Here is a 21,722-nt window from a genome sequence, read left to right on the forward strand (position 1 = left end):
TCGATCAGGCTGAGTTCACATAGTATACTCCTATGTGAACTCAGCCTGATCGAATGAGCATATTTTATATAGCGAATAGCGAAAACTGTATACTTCTATGTGATCGCAGCCTAAAGGAATAGCATTGAAATGAATGAGACATGTGTCCTGTTTTCCATTATATTTCAATGATTTATTACTAATAATCTTAATAATACAAGTTGTATATTAAAAAATATATTTACAATTTATACAAAATTTTACAGTGGCTCCGAAAGGTTTTCAATATAGGGACTGACAAAACCAAATTGATGAACTGTTCTGGGGAAGCCCAGATGGTTCCTCCCTGCAGCTGAGTCAGAAAATTCAGCAAAAATAAGTAAAAAAGGCAACTTTTTTGGTACCCGATCAGTTTTTTTTTACTTCACCAGGAATTATTGGGGATGACAGAAGGGTATTTGAGCCCTGCACACATGTTATTGGGGGTGGCTGAGCCCTCACTAAACCTAGTTTTGGAGCCTATGCTTTAGGGTTGGGCGTAGCGACTGCTAATTTACAATTTTAATATTATACAATATTCTAAAAATATTTATAAAGTTGCTCCAAGTTGTTACCCTAAGACATTCAAGTACATAATGATTTTCCAGTTGAAATCTACACACCCCCTAGATCTACACTGTAGATTTCAAATGGAGTCACCCATTTGCTGTCGAAGTGATGTAATAATCGGATTAACTACCATAGCAATTGGTTCAATTTTTGAATATATCACGTTGCACTACAAGCAGGTTGCTCTCATCACCTGTGTATGTCCGAAATCATAGATTGAATACAATACCACTCTTTTTAAAGATACTAATACTACAGGTGCAAGTGATCAGCATGATCTGAATATTCTATAGAATTACAATCCAGGTCTTTATCCCCGCTCTTTGACATCTATGGTTCAATGCAGAGGTACCGTGTGAATGTACTTGTGCAACGTGATATATTAAAAAATTGTTTTAACCTATTGCTATGCTAGTTAATCCGATTATTACGTCACCTCAACAGCAAATTCAGGTACCCCATATGAAATACACACTCCCTGTGTGGAAGGTCAAGGTCAAGGTCTTCCATAAAGGGTGTATGGACTTCAACTGGAATATCCCATTGTGACAATCTGATCCAACCAGGCCAAAAGAAAATTTTTTTAACAATTGACCTATTCGGTAAATCCCATAATTCCTTGCGGTTAGACCCAAGATGTCATCTTTTGACGTCACACAGATGCGCACATATTTAGCGAACATCGCTCCTGCACATTGCAAGTCAAACGACGACATCTGGGGTCTAAGTTATGCATGGAATGATCGGATTTACCAAAAAGGTCAATTGTAACAATTACCATCACCGCACCAGTAAACCAGTAACTATTGTTAAGGAGCAAAGCCCACAAGATACTTTTTGCATGATGTGTGCACTCTTTTTGGACTCCCGTGTCTATAAATAATATGCTGGGCAAAAAATCAGATGCCAGATATAATCTACCCACTGACCAATATAAAAAGTTGGGACAACTGTGCAAGAAGCAGATGGAAATCTTCAACTTTACATAAAATTCACTAGCGCAAGTGGAAAAAACATGGTTGTACCCCAAATTTGGAAGGAATTATAGGACATCTTGTAACAATATAGACGAATCCAACGAGCCAAGTGATGGTCAGAATTCAGTAGGCCATTACTGTGTCCCGTCTGCACAAAACAGGTGTTGTTACTGCCCAATTGGGTGGATTAAATCCGCTTAAATATCGACGCTGAATTGTATTGTGTTGTAAACTTCCATTATTATTTTGTCTACGTGTAACACGGATGATGGAATGCAGTTTAATATCCACGCCAAGGCCATATCATTTCACATTTTAGGTGGAAAAGACCTAAGGGGGACCCAGCTATGGCTGCCATTGAGGTGTAGGAATGTGTGAAATTGGATTCGTCAATAGGAAAATATATAGGAAGAGTTAAGAGATATAGGAAATATATGGCTGCTTGAAGCCCTGCATTTTTGGCCTGGGTCATTATACCTGGTAAAAAGATGTAGGCCAACTCTTACCAAGACCCTAAGGATCGTTTTGGTACTTTCTAGCAGCAGCTTCTGGCAGTGGCAACAGTTAGGAGGAAGATATGGTTACCATATATACTAATCATTAGTCAGCACAGAATGGAAAGGCAATTGCATTAATATTACATAATTCTCAGTCACATGGTTTAGCTTTCACAACATATTGGCCTATGGGCCATTCTATTTGAAATTCATACACCCCCATTGGAAGACATGACCTTAATATCCCACACAGAGGGTGTAGACTTCAAATGGAGTCACCACAGATAAGAGAGAAATAGACCGCGTACAACCAGTCAAAGTCCCAGTGTAATGTATGATGTGAGTTCTCGCATATTCATGAGGGCCGATTGTTTGATCGTGCTGTGTCTAACAATCATGCAAGCGCTGCATGCTTTCGCGTATACGCGATAGAGCGTTGCATGCTTTCGCGATTATGCGAAAACATGAAAATATGCGGTAATTGCGTAGCAGTCTCGCTTGTCGCATTTCATGGAACAATCGACCCTCATTATCGGGTGATGCTGAGACTTTGACTGATTGCACGCGGTCTGTTTCTCTCTCGTCTGTGGGAGTCACCCATTCAGGTACCCTCATTTGGAATTCAAACTCCCTGTGTGATAAGGCCATGTCTTCCATAGGTTATATATGTGTAGATTTCAAATGGAATAGCCCATTAAACCCTTTGGAAACAAGATGTGATTGCAATGGTCTATTACATTTGATATCCATACACCCCCTATGGAAGACATGACCTTAATGTCCCACACAGAGGGTGTAGATTTCAAATGGAGGTAACGATTCAGGTAATCCCATTTAATTCACACTCCCTGTGTGGGAGATTAAGGTCATGTCTTCCATACAGGGTGCGTGGATTTCAACTGCAACAGCCCAATTGTTGACTAAGTCAAACTATTGAAAGGAATTCAAAATATGATCCTAGTGGAGAAGTTAAAAAAACTAAAATATCGACTGCTCAGTGTCAGAAGTGGTAAGTGCAATAGCTGCCCTGTGAACATTTGGCAATTTACACACAGTGCATTGTACCCATCTACACATGGCAGCTATTGCACTTAGCGACTCATGGCACTGAGCAGTCAATATAAAGTAAAAATATCTTACATGTTCGTGCCAGACATTAAAAACATAGCTTTTTATACACCCTATATAACTCTTTTAAACAAGTTGTTTAAACTTTCTCCTAATTCCTACAACAAACTCCATGAGGTTATTGCTAGCATTCAACTTCTCAGCCATCTCTTCCAGCCCTTCTATTGTTGGATGATGCTCTGTCACTGAAAACAGAACAGACAAAAAGCATAATTCGTTAACATAAGACTGGATACATCAATAATATTAGGCTTTATCAAATTGTAGTGGTTAAGGTGGATGGGGTGGGGAGCATGATGTAGCAGTGTTTGCACTCAAATATTGAGACAGATAAAGCTGACACACAAGAGGAACTGTCAGTATATGGGTTCTATAATGGAGACTTGATATAAGGGTGTCATTTTCTGCCCCATGTGCATGATTTTTCTTGGAAAATGCCCCCAACTTTTCTTCTGTTATATTATTAGCCTGAACTCAAGATCCACATGACTGATGGAAATAAAAATGTGATTATTAGTTTCCTCGACTCATTTCCAATAAGATCTAGGTATTAATATTACTGAAATTTTAGTTGAATGGCTATAACTGGAAAAATATGGTTCCTGCAATCCACCTCACCTTAAGACATTTTGAAGCAAGCAATATTTTCTTTATATAATTGTTTTGCATGCAAACAGTGGCAGCACCATGTTGGGAATTTCCTCTCAGTCAGAATTCTTGCCCATCCCCTCCCCCTGTTTCCCCCAGTAAAAACCCTAAATTACAAAAATGTCCACTTTTTGCAGCAATTTTGACCAAAAGTTGTTGATTTTGAAACCCATTATGTAAAAGCCCCTGTCTGTGTGTTACCTTGTCCAAAAAATTCCTGGGACTGCCCCTGCATGTAAAAGGGGGTGGGGTGGGGGGGGTAAGGTTCATTTTGAAGCATAAAGAAATATTGTTGATAGCGTTGTGTCAAATTACAAAAAGCGTTTAGGATGACGATGGTGCCTCCTAGGTGCTTCTTGGCATGGGGATTTGAAGTTGGGCAATATATGATCCTCACCTCTGATAATAAGGCAAAACTTGATGTTTGTTTAGCTATTATATAGCCCAGCCAGACTACATACCTTGGTATTTGTTGTCATCTATTTTCAGGGTGAAGAAAAACACTCTATCGTGGTCATTTGGATCAATACGGCTGAATGCAAACTGTAATCTACCACCTACATGGAAACAGCATCAAGAAAATAGAAGATATAATAATATGAAATAAAGTTCGAAATCATTGGTATCTGAAAGTTGTCATGATTGACTCATAAAAATAACAGTTTCCCAAAATTGGACAAAATTATCAAAAGAATAATTGAATCTATAAAAATATGTCATCACGATAAATTATTTTTGTTCACAGACATTGAATATTATTCTCCATTGCAAATACGATATATGAACTCAAGTTAATCAACTTTAGTACTCACTTTGGACTATTCCAGTTGAAATCCATACATCCCTTAGGCCAAAAAAAATTGTTTGTTTGTCCTCCCTAGCTTTAAAAGAGGACATGCGGGCGGGCGGATTTTGTTTGTTTTAAAAAAAAAAAAATTTTCTTTCGGATTTGGCGTATTCCTGGACCTAGCTAGAGCTGAATGCTACAATCATTCATGGTGACTTAAAGAAAACAACATTTTGTTTCTTAATATGCAGTTAAAGTTATAATTTGTATTCATGTCCTAGTCTTTTAATGATTTCAAATCCAATGTATTTTGAAGTCACTAAAAATAATAGACTATGACATGAACACAAGTTATAACTTTGCATATTGAAGACACCAAATGTTTTTGGGGGGCTTTTTTTATTTTCAACCATGAAAGATCTTAGTATTTAGCTCTAGCTAGGTCCAGAGATACTCCAAATCTGAAAAAAAAAAAAATTGAATTTTACTTATTTTTATAATAAAAAAAAAAATATTGGTCAGGCGGTCGGAGCGGGCGGTGGAGGACAAACAAACAACTTTTTTTTTGGCCTTATGGAAGACATTATCTTCATCTTTTAAATGGAGTCAGCCATTTAGGCAACCCATTCAAAATTCACACTTCCTGTGTGGAAGATTAAGGTCATGACTTCTATAGGGTGTATTATATGGATTTCAACTAGAATAGCTCATTTTTGATTTAAAATTTGTGAAAAATTAATCATAAAAAAACAACCAAATATCTTAACTTTTTAGAATTGACAGCCAGGTGAAATGAAAAGAGTGCGTAGATTAACTTGAGGCCGTACACAATTTTGTTTGGGTTCTCATCCCAACTCGCATAGTTTCTGGAGTTGGTCCATATGATTTTAATTCTTTAATTTACAACTATTTGATTTTAAAGCTCCAGCAATTCCGTATGATGATAAAAAGTTTTTAACAATACTAATCATTTTAGCATAATGTATAGCTATGTATTTTACCCCTAAGAACCTTCAGATAAACAGATAAGAAGTACATGTACCTCATTTTTGTCCAAGAATGCATCAAACTGATAAACATCATACAACTGCAATCAAGCAATGCCAATTTTACATTGCAAAAAGGTGTACCCCCAAAAAAAACCATCATCATGCCCTCGGCAAGCCTTGGCTTTATTAGAAGCTTTGTCCAAAAATGTTGCATGGAACACTTGAAATAGTTTCTCTTTCAATAAGGCTTCCCTTCTATAACTGGTTTAGCCCAAACTTACCGCCTATGTTCTTGAATTTCAGGCCCAGCCAGTCTTTGTAGAGTCCTTCTGCCTTGTTTAATTCTTGTAATATTCGTTTTGTAGCTCTGTCTTGGGCTTCAAGTACTGATTGCAAAACAAGCAAAAATAGCACTTAAGTAAATTGTTAACTTTGATGGTCAAGTGCCTCATGAATGACAGAAAATGAAGACTTTCTTATCGGGCTCAGAAATCCGATGCGAATCTGTGAGTCGATTCGCGCAAAGATTCTTGTAAAACATCAACCGGGCGAATCCATATGGATTCGCGTAGTGCATTGGCAGTTTACAGACGACAAAAATATGTACCAAGTTTGACTCCCGGTTTGATTATTTATACTTCATTTTTTAAGTAACTGAACCCCCAAAATGGCGAATTATGGTATAATTTACTTGAATCATTAATAATTTGTACAATAATACTGATTTGAGAGGGCATTTTAAAGCAAAAACAGCCATCGGTTGCGAGCCGATCTTTTGTTCGCCATTACAATGGAAAAAAAATTTTGAAAAATATTGAAAATGCATAAAAGCCAGCCCAAGTATTAAACACACCAACAAGGCTTCTAGTACCATTTGAGAAAGAGTAAAAAAGCACATAATTATTTTTAAAGCAATTTCTGTAGGTCTACTGGCCATTTGGGATTTACATATATTGGTTCTATTTAACAATAAATATATAGTAGGGATGACCAATGAACCATCAACTTGATTAGAACACTCCCATAGACATGCAGGGAGCTCAACTGTGCACTGCTTGCACATACATTTCTAAATTGATCTCATTCTTTTATTTTTCAATATTTTTCTGTAAAATTTGGGGAAGTTACTGCCAATTATATTTTGTAACTATCTTGCAAATTACAGCAACATAACTTATTTTGTTTTTCTATAAGTGCGAGTCAAAATTGGTCCATCGCCACAGTGCGCTTAATTGCCAGTGGCTGAGTTTAGCACTGCTCAAGAATGGCACAAAATATTCAAATCAGTAAGATCAGGTGAAAAACGTGGCCTACTGAGCTGTAATTTGGCAGAGTTGCCAGTAATACCTCTATCATACCCTCTGTAAAAAGGTTAAAAAATTGAACAAGTAGATCTCGAGTTACAAATTAAATCACCAGCTTCCCTTTGGAATTTTTATATTCCTTTCAAATCATGTTAAGAAGACACCTTTCTGAACATAAATGTGAAGTTTCGTGCTCATTCGATGTATTGTTCACCTGATCTTAACCCTAAACGTTTTCTTATATTTAGGCCTATAATATCTACAACATGCTGCTGGCTATACCTTGTTTAGGACTTTCAAAAGAAGTACCTGAATGTGCAACCATAACTGTTTCAAAATAGCCCGCGATAGTCATGCAGGTAACTCCGAGGTCAAGCATTGAATTGGTTTGAACAAAGATGTATACTCATAATGTATTGAGTGCTACTTTGGTTTGAATGAGGAATACTACAGGAATACACATGAGCATGATGAGGATAATCTCTATTGTTGTGAATGAGTCAATGACCTTCAAAACTTAAGATTTTGTTTACATACACCTACTAATTGGTCATATTAAACCCAATAACATTGAAATTCTTGGTTGTGAAAAAAAGTTCACCTACTTAGTGCAATTTTGATTTTGTGCCATATCGGCTATCTTGGATGATTTTTGGCAAATGTCCTCTAAATGCATGATTTCAATGCCTTGGTTTGAAAAAATAAGTTATGCCAGTGACTAGTTAAGTGCCATTTCATAAGAAACCCTTTGATACTTTCACAATATGCTTGTTTCATGTTTGCAAATATGTTAAAATAAAGAAATATATAAAGGTAAATATATGCTTATGCCAATTTTGCTCCCAACTGCTATTTTTGGACCTTGTCATTTTATTTCGCTCCAATGACCGGTCAGAATGGGAAACTTTGATAATTCATAATTCAAAAGTTTTTGACCGATTTTGACCATTTAACCACCAAAATACTTCTGTTGATTAGTTCTACTCAGAAAACAATCTTTTGTAGCAATAGGGTCAACATGAAATTTTGATGGTTATCCCTATATATAGTGCTCATTTAGAATTTCATAGACGTTATCCACGTTACTCATGTATGACTTCTAACAAAAGGCGCTGGTTCCCATAGTATTCCTCATTTAAACGAATTCAATGCATGACCTAGGAGTTACTTGCATGACTTTGGCGGGCTATTTTGAAACAGTCATAGTTGCACATGCAGGTACTTCTTTTGAAAATCCTAAACAAGGTATAGCAGTCGCTGATAGGATATGCAGCTTATAGAACACAGATAACCTCTAGGAAGGATTTCGGGTTTTGCCAGAGCATTGGAAGCATGGCTGTTTACCGCCCATGTGTGACGATCACTTTTATCTAGGGCACTCTCAATTCACAGCAATGTTGATTTTATGTAAGCTAAGGTACATGTATTACAAAGTTAAGTAGTGAACATAGTAAGCAGAAACTCTCTTCTGTTGATCAATTGCTGCCAGTGAGTAAGCCACAAAATACACACTGGTAGCCAGGGTCTTAGCTAGAAATTGAGGGTTGCCCATCATTTGAATAAAATTGCCTGTCCTAATTTGACCTTTAAAACATTTACCAGACGTATATAGCCCATTGGAGGTTAGAGTTCAAATAATGTGCTTATCTACAAATTGGGTCTACTAAAAAGGTCAATTAGCTTCTCAAAACATAAAATTTATAATATAACATCTGTCAAAGGCATTAATTTTCCCCCGTCCCAGGAGCAAACTCCCCGTCTAAAATGACGGCCAGACGGTGGCTAGCTAAGACCCTGCTGGTAGCTCATGTTTGCGTAAAATCAATAAGCCTTAAACTGAGGGCACCTACATAAAAAGTGGTCGTAATTGATGGGCAAGGAAGGCTGTGGAGTGGCCATTCGTGTATTAAACGGATGCTTACTGCAACCCCATGTTGCCACTTACATTCTTTCTGTTCTTGTAAATCTGTGGCTCCTTTTTCCAGAGTCTTGACCTGTTCTTCTTTCTGGAAGAGTAACTGTTCCACCTCTTTGTCTGTATTTTCGATGGTCTGCTTTAATCTCTGGAATTTCTGCCTTTGTTCACCAACAGCTGAGGGGAGAAAAAAATACATACAACAAGCTTGACATGGGTATCCATGCAATGGGATTCCAGTTGAAATCCATACTCTATTTTGAGAGATGTACATCATCTAAATCTTCCATACAGAGTGTACACATAGATTTCAAATGGAGCCACACATTCAGGTAACTCCCATTTGTAATAGCTCAATTCCCTGAAAGATTTGAAAATGGATGCAAGTCAATCAAAACACATTTCATTTTTTTTAGGGATGAGTTATTCCGTTTATTTTCCTACACATTTAACGCATCAGTGATGCGTGCGTTTAACGTATTAACACGCATTGATCCAGCCCCGTCTGGCGGCAAGATTTCATGAATATACGATAGGTGCAGTGCACCTCACAAAACCAGAATTTCTAACAGAATATGCTAGTACCAATGGCGCCGTACATAAGGTAAAATTCGCGAAGTCAACAGCCCAAACATGTCAGAAACTATGCAATATTTCGACGTATTAGTGTCAAATAATGAATGTTTTGAGCAAGTTTCATGTAAATTATTATTAAAGGTTGTCTTCAGATTTTGTTACTTTCAACTGTTGATTAGCATTGAAAAATGGAAAATTGAAGGTTGAAAATGACTTGCGTGTTACACGCTTACTGCAATTGCTAAACGCTTAACGGATCATGCATGCGCTTAACGGTACATTCGCTTAACATTCCCATGCCTAATTTTCTTCCTACATTCTGAACTTGTTTCAACATAAAACACCATTTTTTCTTTGCAAACTTCCAGAAATAATGACATACATATTTGTTGTTTTTATTTACAAAATGCAATTCTTACCCAACTCATCATTTTCTGCTTTTCGCTTCAGACTTTCAATTTCTTGTTTGATTTCTTCTATTCCATCTGTAGTATAGAAAGATTTCAATGTTGAGAAATTATACATTACAAAAAGTGTACATGTGCATGCGGCAAAATTTTATTGTGAGCATATGTATCTTACAAAATTCTTTGTTCTTTCAAATTTGTTACTGTGTGGAAAAACAACAATACAATGTAAGCCCTTTCGCAATTCCAGAATCATGGTGCATTATGGGTATTATTTGCCGATTTTTTTTTGTTGGAGATAAACACGAGGAGGCTGCAGTGCGTTTGCAATGGCGGCGAACTTTGCACTTCCTTCAAAAACACATTTTTGTAAAACATTTTTTATTCATATGTTAATATTTCCTGTGAAATACAATTGTGAAGGAATGAAGACCAAACTGTCAGCGCAACGGCAGTGCAAAACGTTTTTATGCAAACATCAAAGTACACCTCATTGAAAATGTCTTTCACCTCATCGTGTTTTCTTCAATTTATTCGGCAAATATTACCCATAATCCACCATGATCTGGAATTGCGAACGGGCTTATTCAGCTTATGTGGGCTCTTCCATTTCAATCTATACACCCCTATAGAAGACATGATCACCTGCACAGGGAATATGAATTTCAAATAGGTTTGCCCGAATGGGTGACTCCATTTGAAATTCACACTCCCCGAGTGGGAGATTAAGGTCATGTCTTCCATAGAGGGTGTATGGATTCCAAACAGAATAACCTTATACCACAATATCAGGAATATCTGATTTATTAGGAAAATGTCAAAATAGGTACAAAAGAGGGGAGAGGATATATACATTGTTATACCTTTTGTCTTCTTGATTTCCACCACTTGTCTATGCTGGTTGTCTTTCAGGAACCTCTGTAGTGATTCCCCAGTCCACTGTTGAAGGAATTTATCTTGTACTTGATGTAGATTCTGGGAAAGTTGAGCTAACTCTGCTTCAGCTTCTGCTGTTAGACCAGGCATGATTGCTGTAAACAATGAAGCAACATCAAATTTATGTTGAAATATAATAAAGCTTGTCAGGAGATTAAGATTTATACAGTATTAGCGGTTTCAAGTGGCTGATTAAATTCAGAGTGCTTTCATCGATCAGGCTAACAAGGGTTATAAAATTAAGGGGGTACTACACCCATCAATAAATTTGTGATTATTTTTGCATTTTTCTCAAAAACTAATAACACACTGGTAACAAAAGTTATGTATATTATAGGGGCAAGGAATCCAATTACTACACGGGAATTTCAGTGACCAATACAGTAAACCTTAAAAAAGTTGTAAGAAGTTATTAACAGTTGAATAATTTGCATTAGCATAATGTTCGGGGTGGAGGAGGATCAGGAGGAGCAAATTTAATAAAAGTGACCCCCAGGGGTCATATGATGCAAGAGGTCCATTTCTTTTTTCACATTTTTACAATTCACTTTAAACTGCATACTATAACACCATACAATCATATTCCAGGTAAATTAATTTGCTTTGAGAAGCAATTTTGCATATTTTATTTTCCGTTCGGGTTACACATTGAAGTCAATGGAAAAATATGCCTTGAAAGAGGCTGGCGCAAAATCATTTTAATTTTATTGAACCCTATGATGTTATATATGAATTTAAAGCTCTGAACTGAGAGGAATTCAAATATGGAACTTTTAAATATGTAGGGTGAAGCTAGTCACTGTTATTGGTTTTCCCTATAGCCGTGTACTCCGAGCGGACTCCCTAAAGTCCTAGTGAGTAGCTTTTCTTGCAATATTTGGCCTATTTACCTTCAAATGTGATCCCTACATGTACTTTGATTCCAGTAGAATATGCAGCGTAGTAAAAAATCAATTTTTGGCGCTTCTGATCGTCACGATGAAACAATTTTCAGGACAAAATCCCTCGTGCCGTTCTCGGTCGCATTTGTTTAGTCGTCGGTAAGATGGGAGGAGCTTACGGTGTACTTAATTTATGGGAATGTTCTATTATGCGTAGGGGAGACAGATTTATATTGTTGTGTTTCGCAAAGATGGCTTATTTTTTAATGTGCTATGTGCATATGTATATATAAAGAAATACAGAACTGTATAAATTATTCCTGAAGGAAGCTGACAACACTTTATATCTCTGAAATGTGTAAATCTGTTTTGTATTTTTTCCCTATGGTTACGATATCGTTGATGCTGGCATATGCTATTTTCGTGACACAACTAAAGTATGTCAACAATTACATGAATTAGCCAAGTGACTTGCAATTTAGTAGATATAGAAATAGCAATGATAAAAGATTTTATTTAATTATAATAATATTATTGATATTTTGGGTGGTACACTGATTAATAATGATATTGGTGTGTTTTCGATATGTGAAAATTAGGTGGCCATCAATTTTAGCCTTTATATTTTCACGCTGCGGACCTTGTTGTTAATCTAATTACCAGTCGCTCAAATCCGTATTTATTGCTGGCATTTTGGGCTTATTTATTGTTGCATTGGCAACCCTGGATATTCCTTGTTGTCGCCTCACCCCTATGCCGTTAACGCACTGTACGTGTGATCTTCCCGCATCACGTATGTCACCCACTGAATTATGAAGTGTTCCTAGTTTAGGCCTGGCAAAGTCGATTTTGAGTTTCCCGTCGCCCGCCCGCACTTCATTTTTGGGCCCGCACTTGAATTCATTATTGCGATTTTCGAAAAATAAAAATAAAATCTTATCATTTTTGCAAAAAAAACCGATGAAATCCGTGCATTTTTAGTGGAAAAATCAAATTCAAAACATCAATTTCGCTACCGGCAGTAAACTCATTGCGGCCGGTTGATTGGCATCTGATAGTGATAGCCTAGATCCTGTAGGCCCGGTTCGCAACGCTTTGTAAATATGTTGACGTCCGCTGTCCTTTTCCACGCAAGTATCATATACTGGACTGACAGATTAAGGGGGCGCAACACTAAATCACTACGCATTTTATGTAAGAACGAAATTCGGCTAATATAGTCCATAGTGAGTATGAGATTGTACGAACCATATCTACCGACATGTTCACTTTAAATCACTCAATATCAGCTCATATGAAATCGACAAGTGTCTTCAATGATAACATGCAGAAAAACCGGACATTTTATCTCAAAAGCGATTTTCTGTATGATGAAGACAACTTCCGATTTTGAAATGTGAGTGGTGAATTTAGTATATTTTTAGGCCATATTTTTTGCACCGCTGAAATAGCGAAAAAGTCAACGGTCATCGATATATGCCGACAAATGTTTTGGAATCTACAGAAACAGAGCTTTAATTTGATACCAAATTTATTTTTCCAAGTATTGCAGGGACGCCAGGAATGGCGCTCGAAGTAGGCCAAAATCACACGTTACAATTACATGAATTAGCCAAGTGACTTGCAATTTAGTAGATATAGAAATAGCAATGATAAAAGATTTTATTTAATTATAATAATATTATTGATATTTTGGGTGGTACACTGATTAATAATGATATTGGTGTGTTTTCGATATGTGAAAATTAGGTGGCCATCAATTTTAGCCTTTATATTTTCACGCGTGACCTTGTTGTTAATCTAATTACCAGTCGTTCAAATCCGTATTTGAAGAGCTCAGATGCAAAAGGGCTTACGTCCACCCCTGGCCGAAATTGAGTTATTGGTATAACGTAATAGTGTGGATAAAAATACACATTTTGGTGGTTGTTTGACCTTCGTACCATCGTCCCTTCCGGAGATATGGTATATTTTCCTTCGGGAAATCTTCGAATTTCCGAAATATGAACTTAAAATGAATATAACATTTGAGGAAAATAGTTTAATTTTAATTTTTTGATGTTTTATAGTAGCCTTGAATGTTATTTAACTTCAAAAACCAAAATGAACTGTTTTCGGGTCACTATGTTTGAAAAATTAATTTTAATTAACAAAATGTGTTTCTTCGAAATACTCAAAAAAAAGAAAAAAAAGGAAATATAGAACAAATACTTCAAAAAAAAAAAAAAAAAAAGTAAATGAGGTATTTCAATTTTTCTTTTTGATTTTGAAAGCATTAGTCAAGTTACATAACATAGTGCAACAAAATGGGCTCAAATGTGATTACAAAGGTGGTTTCTAGAAAACAGCTAAATTAATTGTGCTGCAAAAGGGCTTACATCCACAAAAGTCGAAATATAAAAGAAATAATAAAATAAATAGAAAGGCTTGAAAATTGTACCAAACCTATTCTTTTAGTTTCTATCCATCAACACTTTATCCAAAAACCAAAATGAACCAAATCGAACAAGTAATAATTGCACAATTAAAAAAAGCTGTTTTTCTCAAAATGTCAAAAAGTGGATGTAAGCCCTTTTGCAACTCAGCTCTTCATTTATTGCTGGCATTTTGGGCTTATTTATTGTTGCATTGGCAACCCTGGATATTCCTTGTTGTCGTCTCACTCCCTATGCCGTTAACGCACTGTACGTGTGATCTTCCCGCATCACGTATGTCACCCACTGAATTATGAAGTGTTCCTAGTTTAGGCCTGGCAAAGTCGATTTTGAGTTTCCCGTCGCCCGCCCGCACTTCATTTTTGGGCCCGCACTTGAATTCATTATTGCGATTTTCAAAAATAAAAATAAAATCTTATCATTTTTGCAAAAAACCGATGAAATCCGTGCATTTTAGTGGAAAATCAAATTCAAAACATCGATTTCGCTACGGCAGTAAACTCATTGCGGCCGTTGATTGCCATCTGATAGTGATAGCCTAGATCCTGTAGGCCCGGTTCGCAACGCTTTGTAAATATGTTGACGCCGCTGTCCTTTTCCACGCATGTATCATATACTGGACTGACAGATTAAGGGGCGCAACACTAAATCACTACGCATTTTATGTAAGAACGAAATTCGCTAATATAGTCCATAGTGAGTATGAGATTGTACGAACCATATCTACCGACATGTTCACTTTAAATCACTCAATATCAGCTCATATGAAATCGACAAGTGTCTTCAATGATAAAATGCAGAAAAAACCGGACATTTTATCTCAAAAGCGATTTTCTGTATGGATGAAGACAACTTCCGATTTTGAAATGTGAGTGGTGAATTTAGTATATTTTTAGGCCATATTTTTGCACCGCATAAATAGCGAAAAAAAGTCAACGGTCATCGATATATGCCGACAAATGTTTTGGAATCTACAGAAACAGAGCTTTAATTTGATACCAAATTTATTTTTCCAAGTATTGCAGGGACGCCCAGGAATGGCGCTCAAGTAGGCCAAAATCACACGTTATCCTATGGGACGCTTATTTAGTGTTGCGCCCCTTATGTAACGGCCGTCGCTTATGAACGCAGCGTTCTTTTTACATTCTTCGCGTAAAATAAGAAATGCGCGTCATGAAATGTGTTCTATTTCAATCATGATGATAAACAAGGATTACGAAAAGTCACCCTGATGAATTATTATTGGGAAAAATGCTTTATTGCGCGAGCAGGCGCCTGCAAAGTCTAGAAATTGTATCCAAAAATCTTCAAAAAGGCTCAAAATTGGGTTTTAAAGTTAATAGGCATTGTTAATCTGCATGAAGCCTTTGTGCTGCATATTCAGTAGGCCTATGCAAAAAGACCATAATTGTTACTGCTGAAACAAGGGGGGGGGGGGCGCTTATACTTCACACTCATTAACAAGTGCTTTCCAAAACAAAATGGCAAGACAGATAATCTATAAAAGAAATTAAACTTGGTTCAAAGACGTGCTTAAATTGGTGTCTGTCACTAGTTTAGTGAGTTTTGTGCAAACTCTCGCTTATTGAAGGAAAAGTCGAAATATGCGATTTTCCGTGTTTCGCACTGATATTTAAAACAACATTTCTCTTGAACGAAATGTCGCAGAGACATGAAATTTTCGTGTTGAGCTACAACTTTTCTCTAATTTAATTAATAAGTGACAAATGTGGATTTTGAAAACTTTTAAATCCTTATAAGGGGCGCAACACTAAATCACTACGCATTTTATGTAAGAACGAAATTCGGCTAATATAGTCCATAGTGAGTATGAGATTGTAGCCACCATATCTACCGACATGTTCACTTTAAATCACTCAATATCAGCTCATATGAATTCGACAAGTGTCTTCAATGATAACATGCAGAAAAAACCGGACATTTTATCTCAAAAGCGATTTTCTGTGGCGGATGAAGACAACTTCCGATTTTGAAATGTGAGTGGTGAATTTAGTATATTTTAGGCCATATTTTTTGCACCTCGAAATAGCGAAAAAAGTCAACGGTCATCGATATATGCCGACAAATGTTTTGGAATCTACAGAAACAGAGCTTTAATTTGATACCAAATTTATTTTTCCAAGTATTGCAGGGACGCCAGGAATGGCGCTCGAAGTAGGCCAAAATGGGACGCTTATTTAGTGTCGGCCCCTTGTAACGGCCGTCGCTATGGACGCGTTCTTTTTACATTCTTCGCGTAAAATAAGAAATGCGCGTCATGAAATGTGTTCTATTTCAATCATGATGATAAACAAGGATTACGAAAAGTCACCCTGATGAATTATTATTGGGAAAAATGCTTTATTGGCCGAGCAGGCGCCTGCAAAGTCTAGAAATTGTATCCAAAAATCTTCAAAAAGGCTCAAAAATGGGTTTTAAAGTTAATAGGCATTGTTAATCTGCATGAAGCCGTTTTGCTGCATATTCAGTAGGCCTATGCAAAAAGACCATAATTGTTACTGCCGAAACGGGGGGGGGGTGTTTGTACTTCACACTCATTAACAAGTGCTTTCCAAAACAAAATGGCAAGACAGATAATCTATAAAAGAAATTAAACTTGGTTCAAAGACGTGCTTAAATTGGTGTCTGTCACTAGTTTAGTGAGTTTTGTGCAAACTCTCGCATATTGAAGGAAAAGTCGAAATATGCGATTTTCCGCGTTTCGGCACTGATCTTTAAAACAACATTTCTCTTGAACGAAATGTCGCAGAGACATGAAATTTTCGTGTTGAGCTACAACTTTTCTCTAATTTAATTAATAAGTGACAAATGTGGATTTTGAAAACTTTTAAATCCTTATAAGGGGCGCAACACTAAATCACTACGCATTTTATGTAAGAACGAAATTGCTAATATAGTCCATAGTGAGTATGAGATTGTAGCGACCATATCTACCGACATGTTCACTTTAAATCACTCAATATCAGCTCATATGAAATCGACAAGTGTCTTCAATGATAACATGCATAAAAAACCGGACATTTTATCTCAAAAGCAATTCTCTGTGGCGGATGAAGACAACTTCCGATTTTGAAATGTGAGTGGTGAATTTAGTATATTTTTAGGCCATATTTTTGCACCATGAAATAGCGAAAAAAGTCAACGGTCATCGATATATGCCGACAAATGTTTTGGAATCTACAGAAACAGAGCTTTAATTTGATACCAAATTTATTTTTCCAAGTATTGCAGGGACGCCAGGAATGGCGCTCAAGTAGGCCAAAATCACACGTTATCCTATGGGACGCTTATTTAGTGTTGCGCCCCTTGTAACGGCCGTCGCTTATGAACGCTGCGTTCTTTTACATTCTTCGTAGAAATAAGAAATGCGCGTCATGAAATGTGTTCTATTTCAATCATGATGATAAACAAGGATTACGAAAAGTCACCCTGATGAATTATTATTGGGAAAAAATGCTTTATTGGCCGAGCAGGCGCCTGCAAAGTCTAGAAATTGTATCCAAAAAAAAAAAAAAAGGCTCAAAAATGGGTTTTAAAGTTAATAGGCATTGTTAATCTGCATGAAGCCGTTTTGCTGCATATTCAGTAGGCCTATGCAAAAAGACCATAATTGTTACTGCCGAAACGGGGGGTGTTTATACTTCACACTCATTAACAAGTGCTTTCCAAAACAAATTGGCAAGACAGATAATCTATAAAAGAAATTAAACTTGGTTCAAAGACGTGCTTAAATTGGTGTCTGTCACTAGTTTAGTGAGTTTTGTGCAACTCTCGCATATTGAAGGAAAAGTCGAAATATGCGATTTTCCGCGTTTCGGCACTGATCTTTAAAACAACATTTCTCTTGAACGAAATGTCGCAGAGACATGAAATTTTCGGTGTTGAGCTACAACTTTTCTCTAATTTAATTAATAAGTGACAAATGTGGATTTTGAAAACTTTTAAATCCTTATAAGGGGCGCAACACTAAATCACTACGCATTTTATGTAAGAACGAAATTGCTAATATAGTCCATAGTGAGTATGAGATTGTAGCGACCATATCTACCGACATGTTCACTTTAAATCACTCAATATCAGCTCATATGAAATCGACAAGTGTCTTCAATGATAACATGCAGAAAAAACCGGACATTTTATCTCAAAAGCGATTTTCTGTGGCGGATGAAGACAACTTCCGATTTTGAAATGTGAGTGGTGAATTTAGTATATTTTTAGGCCATATTTTTTGCACCGCTAAATAGCGAAAAAAGTCAACGGTCATCGATATATGCCGACAAATGTTTTGGAATCTACAGAAACAGAGCTTTAATTTGATACCAAATTTATTTTTCCAAGTATTGCAGGGACGCCAGGAATGGCGCTCGAAGTAGGCCAAAATCACACGTTATCCTATGGGACGCTTATTTAGTGTTGCGCCCCTTAATGCTGTCATGCAGATCAATGATTCTACAGTGCTGTTCGCGAAATCGCACAATGAATAGTGATGTTTGTGCGAATTAAAAAAAAATATATTGATTCTGTTATTTTTGGATTTCTTTTCATAAATATCAATCATATATTTTAAAATAGTACTTGGTATCGTTTTACATTAATTTGATTGTACAAAAATGGCAAAATTTATATATTTCAACTCTGCTCTATTGTGACACTGTTGCACTAAATATGCGGTCGAACAAAAATATTTTTTTCAAGAATGGCTGCTCGGCTCTGGCGAACCGAACACATCAAATGCCAATTGTTCAATTAAATTAAGTACATTTTCGACCTAATATTCCATCTCCAGTCGCTACGATATATATGGTTTCATTTCTGTGTCAGTTTTGGTCCAAAACATGGTCAGAAACAGGTGCAAAAACATGCGCAAACTCGCCAATTTCTAGCAAATTTTTGTACTTCCGGGTCCGCGCTAAAACACGTGGTGCCACAATAATACAAAAAAAAATTATCATTTCGATTCTGCCTTTAAAATTACTTTTACACAACGTAATAATAATATTAATAAAGGAAATGTGGATTATTTATGATGAAATAAAGTTAAAACATTAAAAACTGGATATTTTCAGGTTGTGATAAATAAGTAAATAAACATTAACCTCATGTTGTCAGGCCGCCACGCCCACGCCTGTAATACACAAAACAAAGTGTGATTTCATCAACCGGTCGCCGGCTGGGACTGGCTGGGATTTCCCATCAAACCATCGTTACGGAAAGCATACACAAAGTGCAAGATTTCCTGACGTTGTATTTACAAATATTGCAGAATTTACTTCAATTCTTAGCAGGTTGGTCAAAATTTTGGGGCTTTTATTATTAAAAAAATATTGATAAGAATTAAGAATGGAAATTTCTAATTTTCATCTTCAACTAATGATTAAATTTCGAAGTTTTGTCTGCGTCCACATACAACAAATGCATGGGATATGGACGCAGATCGATCTGCCTTCATGTTCAACTGGGAGCACAAATTGAGCTCCTCGGTTCTACACGGAGTGTAATTTTAAGTGCTCAAAGTTGCGCTCCTGAACAATTCCAGGAGAGCAATTAATTGAGCCTCTTTGCAAGTTTATATCTTTGGTTAAACATCCTTTGAGTGAGTGAGCGGTAAATAACAACAGCTAACAAAATGTTTTACACTCGCATTTTGTCATATAATGAAAGTCACGAAAATAATGAATAATGAATAATGAAAAAGTTACCTCACTTGTTTTCAAAAATTATGTGACGGGAAACTCAAAATCGATTGTTCGGGGCCTTATCTCACCATTTTGGGCGCTGACCTCAATGCTTAGCAATTAGTGCGACTGGTAAATGAGCCTAAATTTTATGTTTGCGCATGCGCTGCGCATGCGCAATAGCATAAATTACATTTCACCAGACAGGGTCTAATTCTGCATAAAACCGGGCAAAGTTATTTCTATAGATCTGTTGCGCATTCAAATTGCATTGTATTGCATCGTAATTTCATTTGTGTCTATGCTAATTATGTTTACACAACATGAACTCACGTGTTTTCAAGCAAATTCGCCGATAATAGGTGATCAAAAGCGATCGGAATCATCCCCGAATGTTACAAAAGTACAGATCGCATTCAGCTTACTTCATAAGCTTTCATATGAGATGATCTTTGGAAAAATACGGCATAATTTGTCTTGGTGTTTGCGGAATGCCATGCAGTAAAATATTAATACGTTGTGGCAATTCATGATTGACAACTAACAATCGGCGTGTCCTTCGTATCCTCCACTGTCAATTTCTTATCCACTCACTAATCCTCACACAAGCTTTGTGTTGATTACGTAATGTGTAGAGGCAAATTGCAATAAGTACAATGAAATAATGAGTAGGGCGGGCTCCGAGGTGCGTTTCTTCTTCATCTTACGTACCAGTATTGTTCTCCAAAAAAACCCGGAGCTTGTCGTTTGGAGCTCTAGCTGAAATACAGCAAGATAATGTAAGATAGTAAATGTAAACCTGTATTTTAGCTAGAGTATCTCGAGCTACATTTCACTGATTTCAGTTCGTGATCATTTTTGTGGGGCATGGTGAGAGAGACGGCGTCAGAAATCATCTTTATTTGCCGAAATTGAAATGATATTATGCTTTTAAGAAGTTGGTAAGAATCCTCGAATTGGGGTTGATCCCATTATGAGTACAGTTTTATATGCATATTCCAAATTTCAAAGAAATTTGTTAAAATGGAATAGCGGCGCAAAATCTAAAGCGTAAATCTCCATAGGGATAGCGTGTAAATCAAATTTACACACAAAATGGGAAATACGAGGTTGATGGACATAGGAACGGCGTCCATGAGCCTCAGCGAGTCTAGGTGAAGCTAACTTTTTTTTTTTAATTTGTCAAATTTACATTTTTTCCCTAAAATATTTGGTATTTTCAGTTTCATAACTCCTTAAGGCTTAGACTAGTGTTACACCCTATGTCATTTTAAAGTGCATTTTTGGATTCCTTGGTTCATTTGCAGCCAGAAAATGTATACTTTTATATATGTTGGGTATAAACTAAAAGATCATGAAGATATTCATATCTAAACGAAAAACATGCATGACATGCAATTTTCATCTCGCGAAAACATGTAACGCATTACCGGCCCAACTCAAAACGCATGTCATGCACTGCCTGCATGCTAGTCCGAGGTGCTCTGACGATAACACTCCGATCGCCAGGCAATCTACGTTGTAGTAGGCCAGTGGGACAACGAAAACGCTACGTGAACGTACGAGCTACCTGCATGCAATGCATGAGCTGCATGCCTGGCACTGACTGTCAATGATGAATGAGTGTCATGTCTCGATCCAGTCCAGGACTTTCGACAAGCTGTATCTTACATATTTCTAATTTTAATACATTGTAAATCTTACGGGATAACTTAAACATTTCTTAACTGTCTTCGATTCAAATATGATCAAAAAATTCCCTTTAAAAGTCACAGAAAACGCACCTTTTTCAGCTACCTAAATCACAAACACCAATGTTTTGAAGCACCGCCGATTTATAAATAATGTCAAAGTTCAACTTCAACCTTCAACAAGTTTAAAGGTTATCAGATTATTATTAGAAATATAAAGGCTCAAATTGAAATATATTTAGCAATAAAAAATAAATTACTCACAAT

General features: G+C 36.6%; 1 protein-coding gene across 1 annotated transcript; it reads right to left on the reverse strand.

The window, feature by feature from the left end:
• Positions 1 to 1,186: 1,186 nt before the first annotated feature.
• On the reverse strand, positions 1,187 to 21,629 carry LOC140150672 (kinetochore protein Spc25-like). The gene is made up of 7 exons (XM_072172746.1): positions 21,549 to 21,629; positions 10,680 to 10,847; positions 9,829 to 9,894; positions 8,864 to 9,010; positions 5,896 to 6,000; positions 4,300 to 4,395; positions 1,187 to 3,375 (listed from the first exon to the last, which is right to left on the reverse strand). The coding sequence occupies exons 2-7, from the start codon at positions 10,840 to 10,842 to the stop codon at positions 3,257 to 3,259; spliced, it is 696 nt and encodes a 231-aa protein (XP_072028847.1). The 5' UTR covers positions 10,843 to 10,847; positions 21,549 to 21,629; the 3' UTR covers positions 1,187 to 3,256.
• Between the last annotated feature and the right edge of the window lie 93 nt (positions 21,630 to 21,722).

This window comes from Amphiura filiformis, chromosome 4 (assembly GCF_039555335.1).
Source record: "Amphiura filiformis chromosome 4, Afil_fr2py, whole genome shotgun sequence".
In the NCBI taxonomy this organism is placed as follows: Eukaryota; Metazoa; Echinodermata; class Ophiuroidea; order Amphilepidida; family Amphiuridae; genus Amphiura; species Amphiura filiformis.

What these genes read in the sequence shown, in the direction of transcription:
- LOC140150672 (XM_072172746.1), bottom strand. Translation starts at nt 10,842, where the DNA reads ATGCCTGGTCTAACAGCAGAAGCTGAAGCAGAGTTAGCTCAACTTTCC. An exon ending in GGAAATCAAGAAGACAAAAG is followed by an intron (nt 9,895 to 10,679) that starts GTATAACAATGT and finishes TCTATACTACAG; the next exon opens with ATGGAATAGAAGAAATCAAA. An exon ending in GAAATTCAAGAACATAGGCG is followed by an intron (nt 4,396 to 5,895) that starts GTAAGTTTGGGC and finishes GTTTCCATGTAG; the next exon opens with GTGGTAGATTACAGTTTGCA.